The sequence below is a fragment of the Delphinapterus leucas genome, chromosome 14 (assembly GCF_059928025.1).
Source record: "Delphinapterus leucas isolate spDelLeu-1000000601 "Yukka" chromosome 14, BTC_Dleu_Yukka2, whole genome shotgun sequence".
NCBI classification, from domain to species: domain Eukaryota; kingdom Metazoa; phylum Chordata; class Mammalia; order Artiodactyla; family Monodontidae; genus Delphinapterus; species Delphinapterus leucas.
This window is the reverse complement of record NC_143142.1, coordinates 24052251-24066488: the sequence shown is the minus strand read 5'-3', so window position 1 is coordinate 24066488 and position 14238 is coordinate 24052251. Positions and strand designations below refer to the sequence as shown.

Here is a 14238-nt window from a genome sequence, read left to right as displayed (position 1 = left end):
GCTCGGCTTCCCACAGGCGCTCCACACTCTGAATTTCCTCTAGTTCCTCAAATCCTCCATGCTGTCTCTTGCCTCGAAGCTTTTGCACAAAAGCTGTACCATCAGCTGCAAATATTCTTTCTCCCACCCCTTCACTTGACTGCCTCCATGTCTTCAGGTCTCTGGAGGTTTCCCCCACCTGTTCCTTCTCCCGCTCCCTTCCCTGTCAGACAGGCTTCTTAGCTGCTCCCTCAGCCCACACCCCCCCCCACCCTCTGAACTGCCTGCTCTAACTTCCGCACCCCACACCACCCTGTGAGCTTCCGGAGAAGCCCCACCGGCTACATTTATCTGCGTACAGGTCATGCATCACAGTTAGGTCTGCAACACAGCTTTGGAACAACTTTCACAATGTTCTCTAAGAGGCCGGGCGCTGGAGGTGAGCCCCCCCCCTCCCCCGTGAACCCGCCGCCTTCCTTACAGTCTCCTTTTCCTATCTGCAGCTCCTTATGGGTGTGTTTGTTTCCATCGCTGCTTCTTCCTTTTCTCCCAACTTCTCTCCCTCTCTCTCTCTTTGTCCAATACCTCTCCCTTCTCATTAGACACAATCAAGAACTGATTTATTATTTTAAAAATTTATAGAACAGAATCCCAAATCAGGCACATATTGCCCTAAAATCATAGAACTTTATAGCTGGAAAGAGGCCTTAAAGCTTTGATATATAAATAATTTACATACAGACACATATATGTATATATTCTTAAAATTTAAGAGGGTTGGAACACGTCCATGTGTATACTTATATATGCATATATATATACACACGTCCACGCTTATATATATACTTAAAATGTAAGGGGTTGTATCTTGATGTCTTTTAATTTGTTTTGTTGTTGTTCACTGTTGAAAAGTGTTGATGACCTTCCCCTGCAGAATTGTGCTAGGGATTTCTATAGGAAGTTTCTGTGCCCACAACCTATGTGGAGCCTCAGATATGAGATGAGGTGCTGAAAGCCATGACCTCCACTCCTCTGGACTGGCTGGGTACTTGCTTGTCCCTTTACCACCTCTGAACTCGTCAGCAAGCCTTCCCTGGCCTTTTCCACAAAGATTTCCAGTTCTCCAAAGCCCTTTGTGTCTTTCTCCACCAGGACAGTTAACCTAATCCAGGTTCCTCTGATTCAAATCTGAATTCTTGGTAGTAACTGAAGGTCAAAGAGCATAAATCATCCTATGGAGATACTTTTCCCTTTTGGTAAACTATATCCAAACCCTGTCCTTTATGTTTTTTTGTGAGGCTGTGGCCGGCCCCTATCTCTGATGCCAGGACAGAGGCCCCCCAGGGAGGGTGCTCTAGACCACAGTTGAGCCAGCTTTCTCTATGAAGGGTCAGGTAGTAAATATTTCAGGCTTTGCAAGCCATATGGTCTTTCTTGCAGCTACTCATCTCTGTGGTTGTAGCAGGAAATCAGTTGTAGGTGATATATGAACAAATGATTGTGGCTGTGTTCCAATAAAACTTTATTTACAAAACAGGCAGTGACACCTGGTTTGCCAACCTTCACTCTGGAGGATAAGCATCTCTACTTGTACTCAGGAAACTCCTCCCCCTAGGATTTTACCAGGGGACTCACCAATCTAATGCGTTTCTAAATGAGATGACTTAAAGGAAAAATGAGATGAAACAAAATCTGTCAGCACATGAAATTCATATACTTACCCTGACCAAAGAAGACCATTGTCAACACAGAAGTAGCTGGAAGCCTCTAGTCCAGTGCATGTCAAAGGGCTGCTGGGAGGTAGCCAGGGGAGTCTGGAGCAGAGGGTTCCATCTGACCATAGCAAATTCCCTGGAATCTATCTCAAGTAGCTGCACTGTTTCCTCCTCCTTTTAATACAACTAGGACCTGGTGTGACAGTAGGTGGGCTGGAAAGAAAAGGGTCATGTCCCTCACTGGACATCGAGCCTGGGCTTTAAAAGGATCATTCCAGAAATGGTCTCTGGAAAACAAAAGTAGAAAACTGTTTTTTCAAAACTTGCTTGGCTGCAGTACAAGTCAGAGAGAAAATGGAAAAGTTTTCATGGAACAAACTAATAAAAAAAAAAAGGAAAAAAAAAGTAAATCAGTAGGTTTTGGTTTTCCCAGATATTTTCTTTTTCTTGATGTATAATTTACCCACTGGAGAATGCACAGAACTAACATTTATTATTTGATGAGGTCTGACAAATGTATACCCATGTAACCACCACCCAGATATTTCCATTGCCCCAGAAAGTTCCCTCAGGCACCTTCCAGTTAATCACTCCTGCCTTGAGGAAGGCAACTATTCAGAATTCTATCCCTCTAATATTATAGTTTTGCCCGCTCTTAAATTTCATAGCACTGCAACCAGACAATGTTACTCTATGGACGTCTGACTTATTTTGCTCAATGTAATGTTTTTGAGATTCATTCTCCTTGTTGCAAGTCCTGTGAGTTTGTTCATTTTGTTGCACAGTCACATTCCATTGTATGAACACACCATGATTTGTTCATCCATAGTCTCACCCGCTGATGGACATTTGTGTTGTTTCCAGTTTGGGCATCTTATGAATACAGCTGCTATGTACATCCTCATGAAAACAAAATCTAATAGAATGAAGTATAACAATGTCGTCACAAAAGGCTGGAAGAGAATAAATGGAATTTAAATGTTCTAAGGTGCTTGCATTGACCAGGAATGAATAAAAGTATAGGCAAACCTCAGAGATATTGGGCATTGGGTTCCAGACCACCGCAATAAAGCTAATATTGCAATAAAGTGAGTTGCACATGTTTTTTTGTTTCCCAGTGCATATAAGGTTATGTTTATGCTATACGTTAGTCTATTAAGTGTGCAATATCGTTACATCTAAAAATATACACACCTTAATTAAAATTTTATTGCTAAAAAGTGCTAACCATCATCTGAGTCCTCAGCGAGTCATAATCTTTTTGCAATAGTAACGTCGCAGGACACTGATCACAGATCACCATAACAAATATAATAGTAATGAAAAAGTTAGAAACAGTGTGAGAATTACCAAAATATGACACAGAGGCACAAAGTGAGCAAATGCTTTTGGGAAAAATGGTGCCAGTAGATTTGCTAGACAGAGGGTTGCCACAAACCTTCAATTTGTGAAAAACCACAATATTTGTGAAGCACAATAAAGCAAAGTGCAATAAAATGAGTATGCCAGTACTAATTTACATACCATATTTTTGGTTGTAAACAGTCAGAGATGGAGAGATTTATCAGGCCCATGGATTGGGAGGCTCAATATTGTTAAAATGTCAGTTCTCCTCAAATTGATCTCTCGTTTCAACACAGTCCCAATCAAAATCCCACCAGGCATTTTGCTAAAATTGACCAACTGATTCTAAATTTTTTATGGAAATGCAAAGGACTTATAAAAGCCAAAATAATCTTGAAAGAGAAGAACAAAGTTGAAGAATCCATGCTACCTGATTTCAAGACTTACAAGTAAAGCAACCATAATTAAGATAGATCAGTGGAACAAATGGAAATCTTTGGAACCCAGAAATAGACTCATGCATGGATGTTCAGTTGATTTTGACAAAGACACCATGCAATTCAATGGGGAAAGGAAAGTCTTTTCAGCAACAGTAGTGGAATAACTGGATAAGTGTATGGTGAAATGAACCTAACTTCATACACCTGAATCAGTTTGAGATGAAAGTAACAGTCCAATTCTCTCTCATAAAGTAGATACAGAAATCCTAAACAGAATATTAGCAAATTCAATCCAGTGATAGATAAAAAGGATAATACACAATAACCAGCAATGTCAGGTTGATTTAACAAACGAAAATCAGTCAATGGACAACTGGATAGCCACAGGCAAAGGATGAAGTTGGATCTTTACCTCACACCATATACAAAACTTTTTTAAACTTTAAAACTCTTAGATGAAAACGTGGTATAATCTTCATGACCTTGGATTTGGCAAAGGATTCTTAGATATGACACCAAAAGCACAATCAACAAAGGAAAAAATAAATGAGATTTCATCAAAATTAAAAACTTTTTTTGCTTCAAAGGACACCATCAAGAAATGAAAAAAGACAACCTAAAGGATGGGAGAAAATACTTGCAAATCATATATATGATAAGGGAATTGTATCTAGAATATATAAAGAACACAACTCAATAATAAAAAGATAAATAACCCAATTTAAAAACAGGCAATGAATCTGAATAGATATTTCTACAAGGAAGATATGCAAATGACCAATAAGCACATGAAAAATTTCTCAACAGCATTAGTTATCGGAGAAATACAAATCAAAACCACAATGAAACACCACTTCATACCCATTAGATTGGATATAATGATAGTAATTTTGAAAAGAGAGAAAATAACAAGTGTTGGTGAGGATGTGGAGAAATTGGAACCTTCATACACTACTGGTGGGAATGTAAAATGGGGCAGCCACTTTGGAAGACCATCTGTCAGTTCCTCAAACAATTAAACTATACAACCCAGCAATTCCACTCCTAGGTATACACAGAAGAGAAATGAAATTATGTGTCTATACAATAAACTGTATATGAATGTTTATAGCAGCATTTTTCATAATTGCTAAAAGGCAGAAATGACTCAAATGTCCATAGCTATGACTGGATAAAGGAATGTGGTCTATCCATATAATGGAATACTATTCAATCATGAAAAGGAATGAAGTACTGATACATGTTACAACATGGACAAACCCTGAAAATATTATGCTAAGGGAAAGAAGCCAGTTACAAAAGTCCACATATTATATGATTCCATTCATATGAAAATGCAGAATAGGGAAATCTATAGGGACAGAAAGATTATTCTGATTTCTCCACATCCTCATCAACACTTGTTATTAACTGCTTTGTGTGTGTGTGTGTTGAAATATAATAAAATTTACCATTTTAACCTTTTAATTCATTTTTAACTTAATGTATAATTCAGTGTCATTCAGTACATTCACATGTTAAACAACCATCACACTATCCATTTCCAGAACTTAATCATCATCTCAAACAGAGACTCTGAACCCATCCCCCTTCCTGTCCTCTCAGCCTCTGGTAACCTTTATTCTAATTTTTGTGTTTATCAATATGCCTATTCTAAGCACTACATATAAGTGGAATTAGCAATATGTGTCCTTTTGTGTCTGGCTAATTTTACTTACCATAATGTTTTCAAAGTTTATTCCTGTTGTAGCATGTAACAGTACTTCATACATGCTTTTATAGCTGAATAATATTCTGTTATATGGATATATCACATTTTATTTATTCATCTATTGAACCACTTTCTGGCTATTGTGAATAATGTTGCTATGAACATTGATGTATAAGTCTCTATTTGAGTCCCCGCTTTCATTCTTTTAGATTATACCTAGGTGCTGGATCATATGATAATTCTATGTTTAACTTTTTGAGGAACGACCGAATTGTTTTGCACAGCCATTTTACACTGTTACCAGCAATGCAAAAGTGTTCCAATTTTTCCACATCTTTGCCAACACTTGTCACGTGTTATTTTCCTTTTTCTTTTTTGATTATAGCCATCCTAATGGGTGTGAAGTTGATATCTTATTGTGCTTTTGATGTGCATTTCCCTAATGATTAGTGATGTTGAGCATCTTTTATTGGTCATTTGTATATTATTTTTTGAGAAATGTCTGTTCAAGTCCTTTGCCTATTTTTGAATTCGGTTATTTTTTTTTGTTGAATTTTAAGAATTATTTATATATTCTGGATACTAGACCCTTATCAGATATATTGTTTGTGACTATTTTCTGCCATTCTCAGGGTTGTCTTTTCACTTTGTTGACAGTGTCCTTTGATGCACAAAACTTTTTAACTTTGATGAAATACAATTTATCTTATTTTGTTGTTGCCTGTGCTTTTGGCGTAATATCCAAGAAATCATTGCTGAATTCAATGTCATGAAAATTTCCCTTATGTTTTAAGAGTTTTATAGTTGTAGTTCTTAGCTTTAGGTCTTTGATCCATTTTGAGTTAATTTTTGTATATGGTGTAAAGTAAGGGTCCACTTCATTCTTTTGCATGTGAATATCCAGTTTCCCCAAATGCATTTCATTTTGAAATAATCTCCCCCTCCCATTTTTTTCTTCCCCCTGGTTTTGAGTAACTACTCTCAATTGAATAGTAAAACCAATTCTATACTTTTTTTTTTCCCTCCTCTTCAGACTTTTGAAAACCATAGAGGGAAGTGTCTCCTCTCCAATAGGAAATCTGCTCCCTGTTAGGCTCCCTGTAGGGCCCGGTTATGCCCTAGTTGAGCTTAAATAACCATGTAGAAATAATTGCAGGTACCAGGCAACATACCCCTCCTCCTGTGTCAAACGCCTGGTGAAGACAAGTGCTATTAGCAGCTTAGGGGAGAAAAAAGAGGAGCTGTATTCCTTCAGTTTGGGGACCCATACTCAGCCAGATTCTAGGCAAAGGGCTTAAAAGGAAGGATGTTAGATCATGGGTTTTAGAATCAGAGATGTATGTTCAAATTCTAGCTTTTCTCCTTTATAGCTGTGTGCCCTTGAGCATTCTAATGGTTAACTTTCCTGAGCTCTGTTTTCTCTATCTTTAAAATGAGAATAATTCTCAGGGCTGGCTGGTGGTCTCTAGTCTCTGCCCACTAAAAAAAAAAAAAAAAAAGCTTATACTACTGAAAAGTCTATTTTCCCTTAAATCTGAAGATCAGGAATCTTTGCAGGAGCACGCGCTATCACACCTGGCACCTCGTTCGACGACTAATTGCACTTCTAGGTGATCCAAGACCTCTGGTCTCTGGACTCCCAGATAGTACAGGGATGGGAGGTAAGAATGAGACACCATGCATGCTAAGTCATCAGCACAGAGCCTGGCACTTAGGAAGCGCTAAGTCAATGGTAGCTGAGTTGTGGACGCTCTCAGTTTCCCCATCCGTAAAATGAACGATTTAGCTCAGTTGATCCATTCTCGGACCTTGAGTAAATCAGATTTTCCAGGCAGATGCGGAAACGCACGTCAGAAGGAAATAGCAGAACTGGCAACGCTGTGCCCAGGTCCAGGTTTAGCACTGTAAGCACCGCCACCGGCTGCACCTATCCGACCTAGCCCATTAGCTGCCGGAAGTGTCAGGCGGAGGGTACCCGGAGCAGCCGGGGGAAGAGCTTAGACAGCCCCGCCCTCACACGCTCCGCGTTCTTCATTGGCGCTGTGAGTTCGAGGCTCGTGACGTCACGCGCGTGCGACTAGCGTGTAAAAGGGGGCGTGTCCCGCCGAGAAGCTGGGGACAAGATGGCGGCGTCCGTGGGGCCGGGTTGTTTGAGGTTGCTGCGCGGGGCCGCGCCGTGGCGGAGCAGGTACAGCTGCTTGGGGACCTGCCGGGGGGTGGCCCGGGCCAAACTGGGGTCTGGAGAGAGGAATCGTTTCTCTGTCGCGGGCTCGCCCTGAGCAGAGCTCGAGTGGAGACGTAGGCACTCACCTTAACCTGGAGCTCTCGAGCAGGTGCGACTGCCGCCGGGTAGGGCGTTTCGCGTCTGTCCTAAGCGCTCTCTCCTTGCCCTTTTCACAAGGGACAAAAAACAAAGATATAAACAAAAAGACCCAACCAGTGAAATAGGCTGTGTGCTCGCCACTTACAGCCGAGGCAGGGCTGGACGCCTCTTTCTCAGGGATTCGTGTTGCTGGGAGGGGTGGCGTGATGTGGGAAGAGCACTGGACTGGGAGTCGGGCGGCTTTCACTTCGGATTTTTGGTCTTTGAAGCGAGAGGGTTGGACTCAGTTATCTCAAAATCGTCCATGATGGAAATGGGGTCTTAGTTACCCTGGTGACTCCCAACTCTTAGGTTGTTAGAGGGGTCATCTAAATCAGGCTCTTTTTGGAGTTAGCAAAATTGAGGCCATGAGAGAGGAAGGGACTTGCTCAGTTTCACCCGGCCAGTTAGTAGCAGAGCCGGGACCCCTACCCGGATACCTCTCTCTCTTTCAGGCAAGGACCTTTCCCTCAGGCTGCCCACCGTGAGGACATTCATTATTCGAAATAGCTTATGTAAGAACCAGCTTGGGAACATTTGGACTCTCAGAAAATGGATTAAAATGTTGGTAGCTATGACTCAGAGTCTGCTGTTCCGTGTCATTTCAAAGAGCTAAGGTTTGAGAGACACACGGTACTTTTGTGTTTCAGGCAACCTTCATTTTGTCAGCGTTGACCAAAGCTTGCGCTGTAATTTTGGGAAGTAAGGACACTGGTTTCGGACTGAAAGGGAACAGAAACTGTCATTGCCCTGAACAGGAAGCTTCACTCTATTATTAACTACTCAGAAATGGTGTAACTTTCTCAGGAGGGGGCTCTGCAATGTGATGGTAACTGTTAGGACTTGGACAGGAGAGTCTCTGTGGTTTTAGTATTGTTACCAGGTGTGCTGTTTATGAGTCAGTAGTGAAATCATCTAAAATGTGTCATAAGTTGGAAAGGCTAAAAAATGACCCTCCTAAAATGTTTTCTTTTTTTTTTTTTTTTGTTTAACGATGGTGAGGAGGATGTACTTCACTCATCATTTAAAAAGGGAAAGGGAAAAAGAGTCATAACTTTAGTACCAGTGTAGGTAGGATAAGACTGGATTTAGGTGCAATTTAAGGAGGGTGAGGATTTGGGTACAATAAGAACTCAGTTTTCAAAGGTATTACATATCCAGATGGGAACTATATTTAGATGCAAAAAAACCCCAAAAGAGAACATTTCCATGAGTTTTAAGTAAAGCAGTGTCTGTGAGACATATGTTTGAAAACCTCATATTGCAGGGAAGTTTTTCAGTACCTGGGTGATAGGTGACAGGTGAGAGAACCAAAAGAAGGCAATTATGGGTGATAATTTAGGGCCATGTTTCCCAAATTTGTTTGATGAAAAAATGGGGTGGGTGTTTATCAGAAAAAGAGAGTCCCAGGTATATCCCCCAATACTGCCAAATTCAGGTTCAGTAGATATAGGTTGGGGCTCCGGCAGCTGTGTTCTTTACACGTGTCCTGGATGATTCTTAGGTTCGGGCAAGTATGGACATAGTGCCCAAGGAGTGGTTGCTTGTGCAAGACTTTCCTTCAGGAATACTTATGACATTCCTACCACTGCCAACTGCAGTGCCAGGGATCGGGAGGGGGAGGGAGAGCAGGGGAAGAGAGAGGAATTAAAAGATATAGGCCTCATGTTTAAAGAACTTTACAGTTTAGTAGCAGAGCAAGAAAACATTACTAAATAATATGAGATAGAACGTGGAATGAGGCCTTCAAGAGGCCTGCCAGTTCATTTTCAGAACTTTCACAGCTCTAAAAAGCAGGAGAGACACAAGGACTATAGTTAGTGTTACCACCAGGGGTGATGTTAAAAATAATTTAAAACTATGACAGTGTGGACACAAACCATTCAGAGTGGTCACAGACAGTTAATATGGCCATCCCAGTGTGTGCCAGCTGAATATCAACTCTGTTACTTTCAATAATAGTAATATGTAACTAGGTGCCAGGGCCTGGGCTTAAGGTTTTATGTGATTGTCTCATTTATTCCTAATGAGGTAGGTCCTGTTTTTACAGGTGGAGAAACTGAGGCTTAAGATTAGTTAAGAAATGCCTTAAGGTCACACAGCTAATTAGTAAGTGGCAGGATGGAGATTTGAGCCCCACAATCAGATTTGAGTGCTTAATCCTGGGCTTTAATTGCCCTCTTGCAGGAGGCCCACGTGAGTTCACCATGTAGAAGGTACATGTGATTGAACCTAGCCAGCCGTTCATTTCTCTGAAGCTTAATCTCACTGCTGAGATTGAGGTCCAGGGGGAAGACAGACAAACCCCTGCATTTGAGGGGTACAGACAGTAAACAAATGAGTGAATATATATAAAATCTGTTCATTTCGGGTAGTGAGAAGTGTTACGCAGAAAAATAAAGGCAGGTAATTAAGGGGTTAGAGAACGCTCCAGAGGGACAACTTTTGGGCTTGTGGTGAGGAGAAACCAACCAGGAGGAAGCATTTGAGCAGAGAACTGAATGAGGAGGGACTGAGCCAGCTGGAGGGGTATGCCCAGCAGAGCAAACAGCAAATGCAGAGGCATGAGTGTGCAAGGAATGGGGGCAGGTGAGTGAGGAGAAGGGAAGCAGCAGGAGGTCTGAGGGTTCAGCGAGGACCACTTACATAGGGTCTCGTCTTATTTTCTCTTTTGAAAAGGTCACTCTGGCTGTTCTGTGGTGAATGGGACACAGAAGCCAAGCAGGGAGAACAGGCTAGTGCAGTCCTTCAGTGACAGATCTGGTGGCTCAGGCCAGAGTGAGAGTGGTGGCAGAGAAGTAGGCAGATATGGGCATATTTTGAAGGTAGAGACTTCATGCCTTGTCACTGGATTGAATGTGGATAGTGAGAAAGAAAGGACTTACAAAAGGAGTCCCTAGGGTTTCGACTTGTGAAGTTGGGTGAATGGTGATGCCTTTTTTCTGAGATGGTATATTAATTATAGCAGTGTTGCTGTGGTAACAGGTAAACTCCAGCATTTCAGTGATTTAACACAGTAAAAGTGTTGGTCTCAATCATGTAAAGTCCCAGTGGGTGCTCCTGATCTGCAGGACAGCAGTGATTTGAGGACCCATCTCCTGACATCTTTAACACATGGCTTCCAAAGGTCTGCATGTTTGCATCAAACAGGCTGAAACGGGACAGCTTGGGAAGCCTGAATGGTTCTTACAGTGGTTAGAACTCAGTTATGTGGCCACACCCTATTGCAAGGGAGGCTGGGAAATGTAGTCTGTTGGGTAGAGGAAGTGGATTTAATAACCTGGCTAGTCTCTGCCACAGATGGACAACTCTGGGGGTGGAGCAGGTTGAACTGGAGTGAGGGAGTGTCAGGAATTCTGTTCTGGACAAACTCAGTTTGAGGTGATTCAGAGTGGGGATGTTGGGTAGCCAGGTGGAAATATGGTCCAGAGGTCTTTGAAGGAGCAGTGAGGGAGTCCTCAGTATCTGGCTATTTAAAGCTGCGGGACTGGGTGAACATGTCTCAGGGAGAGCACAGACAGAGAAGAGGTGTGAACCCTGGGCACGGCAGCTGTTTGAAGTTAGGGAGAGGCTGGAGAGGTAGGAAGATCAGGGTCCCAAAGGCTAAATGTGTTTCAAGAAGGAGAAAGTGAATGAAGTCAAAAGATACAACTTATAAAATACCTAAGTCCTGGGGATGTAATGTGCAGCATGGTGACTACCGTTAACAATACTGTATTGTATATTTAAAAGTTGCTAAGAGAGTAGATCTTTTTCATCACAAGAAAAACGTTTTTGTAAATATGTATGGTGAGGGATGTTAATTAGACTTATTGTGGTGATCCTTTCACAATATATACAAATAGGGAATAATGTTGTACATCTGAAACTAATATAATGTTACATGTCAATGATACCTCAGTGGGGGAAAAAAAAAGGAGGAAGGGCTCACCAGTGGCAGATGCTGCTGAGAAGTCACATAACACGAGGTCCAAGAAATATGTGTTGGGGTTGACAATGTGGAAGTTGGTGACCTTGACAAGATGACGTGGTGGGAACAAAAGCCTGGTTGAGTGGGATGAAGGGGGGGGAGGGGAGGAAGTGATGACAGGGAACATTGCTCTTTTAAAGAGCCTGCAGTGGGGTAGACAGTGTTTCTGTAAGATTGGAGAAAGTACAACATTTATATGAGGATAGGAATGATCCAGGAATGAAAGACAAGCTGATGCAACTGGGGCGTTTGCCAGGCACTTGTTCCAGGAGCTGGGGCTACAGCAGTGGACAAGAGACCAAGACTCTGTTCTCAGGAAGATCCGTATGCAAACCAGCCACCTGAGTGCCGTGCATTGGGTTACGGTGGATAAATGATTATCTCCCACTTGTACCTCCCCCAGCCCACACCCCCTTCCCCACAAAAAAAGCCTTTTTCAACAATCTGCAAACGTTCTTTCAGTTAGGGGGTTCAGCAGCAATTCTGGAACACACAATATAGCAGTGTGCACAACACAACAATACAGCCTTTAGTCAGATTTTACACTTCTTGTTCTTATTCCATTTGTAAAGCAGGGTTTTAGGCGCTTAGCTTTTGCAATGGGAGTGCCCAGTCAAAGAGATGAGCATTGTTCACTGCTGAAAGAACATTCAGGTACTGCAACACACCCTCCTTTGTGTTAATAACTGTCCATCCACCTGGCCTCTGAGGGGGTGGTGATTGTCATGGTCCCAGGCTTGTTCTCCGTACAGACCTTGCTTGCCTGTAGGAGAATCAGAGTCGTCATGTTACCACCATGCTGTGAGTGTTGTTAAGTCAAGGAAATTTCATGTGAAAAAACGAAGGTGTTTAAATCTGATAAAATCTACAGGATGTCTGTGTGAGACATAACTACTGAGTATCCATGAATGTCAATATCATTGTATGAAAGTCATAAATGCAGTTCTGTTCTCCACAAAAATAGCAGTTTAGACATTTATAGAGTAAATTTCTGCTTCTCTCATAAAGGGCTTCAAGGGAAAAAAAAAACACTGACAAGGACATAGTTTCTTTACTTTAGATTTCAGGCCAATATGTGGGGGAACTTAAGTGCTATCTGAATTGAAGGTGGGGTGTTTGCTTTTTGATTAAGGAGAGAGCCAGTTCACTAAAAATTCATTCATGCTTTCCTTGCTGGCCAAGTCACTTATTGCCACTGGGTATATGTCCAGTTTCCCTGGGTGAAGAGGAAACAAAGAAGAGAAACAAAGAATCGGAAATAATATTTTCTTAGAGCTTGAAGCCATGAAAGTAGTCATTTTTTTCTCAGAATGCCTGAAAACCCTATTCACTCTTTGAAAGTAGCTTTTGTGGCAAAGTAGCCACAAATATTAATTAAAAAATTCCAAACCAGTTGAGCCTTCCAAACTCAAAGTAGATTAGAATAGTTCAGCCTGGTTTGTGTCATTTCTTTTCTAGGGCAAACATTTAAAGTTTAAAATTTTAGGGAATTCACTGGTGGTCCAGTGGTTAGTAGGACTCCACACTTCCCGCTGCAGGTGCCATGGGTTCGATCCTGCAAGCTGCAGCGCAGCCAAAAAAAAAAAAACAGTTTAAAATTTCAACCACTTTATTAGGTTCTTTAATGAGTAGGGGTTAGAGGCTACAAGGCTGTGTATAGCTCTTTGTTTGTGGTGAAGAAACGTATGGCTTTGTGTAAGTGCCAGGTTTACTTCTTATTATGCTCTTATACTTAATTAAGAAAAGAGCAGCTTTGTGTGTGAAAAAATTTTAGACTTACAGAGAAGTTATAAAAATAGTACAGAGTATTCCCAAATACATTGTCCTCTGATTCCCCAAATATCAACTATATTTGCTTTATCATTCTCTCTCCCTTCCTCTCCCTTTTTTTCTCTTTGTGAGTGTGTGTTTGTATATATTTTTTTCTGAAACACTTGATGCCCCTTTACCTTTAAATATTTGAGCCCTTTTTGTATAAGGACGTTTTCTTACGAAAACCACAGTACAATGGTCAAAGCCAGGAAATTAACACAGACACAATACTATTATTGAATCTATAGACTATATTCAAATTTTAGAAGTTGATCCACTAATTTCTTTTTAATTAAAAAAATATTTAATGCTTCATTTTTGCTTGATTGTAGGCGCCGTCACTGTGAAGACATTGCCCTAAGCCATTTCCTTCAGTCCTTAAGGAAGCTGCCTCTCAGAACCTTTTCCACAAGTAAGTAGCAGTTAGAGCCAATGCTGGCCTCTCTGCTTCAGTTTGTCAGTAAATTGGGATAAACACAGCATGTATTTCATAGGGTTGTTGTTAGAATCAGATGGAATTGTGCCTGCAAAGTGCTTAGAGTACCTGGCATGTAGGTACCACTGAAGCATTAGCTGCTGTTATCTGATTGTTTTTACTGGCTGTGTAGTATTCCGTCGCATGACTGTACTGTTTGGTGTTGGACATTTAAGTTGCTCCTAGTCTTTTCCTATTACAGACAGTTCTGTACTAACATATTTTTGTGCATCCTCAGGATAGATTTGTAGACTTAGAATTACTGGATCAAAAGGTTTATGTATTTTATAATTTGGTATTTAAGCCAAATTACTCTTCAGAGAAGGTTGTCCCAGTTTACACTCCTCTGAGCAGGATGTTCCCCACACCCTCATCAGCACTGGATTATGAACTTTTTGGATCTTGTAAGCAGCTCTTTGAACCTGTACAA

At 41.3% G+C, this 14238-nt stretch overlaps 2 protein-coding genes across 2 annotated transcripts in view; both read left to right on the top strand.

The window, feature by feature from the left end:
• Nucleotides 1-13745, top strand: part of PRR14L (proline rich 14 like) — a 74088-nt gene extending 60343 nt beyond the window's left edge. The window contains exon 9 of the mRNA XM_089894756.1: nt 13666-13745. The gene's annotated coding sequence lies outside the window, so the exon portion shown is untranslated. The remainder of the gene's footprint in view (nt 1-13665) is intronic.
• The window catches only part of PISD (phosphatidylserine decarboxylase), a 36862-nt gene continuing 29921 nt past the window's right edge, over nt 7298-14238 (top strand). The window contains 3 exon segments of the mRNA XM_089894770.1: nt 7298-7398; nt 7400-7522; nt 13666-13745. Coding sequence (XP_089750896.1) covers nt 7313-7398; nt 7400-7522; nt 13666-13745 — 289 coding nt within the window. The 5' untranslated portion in view covers nt 7298-7312.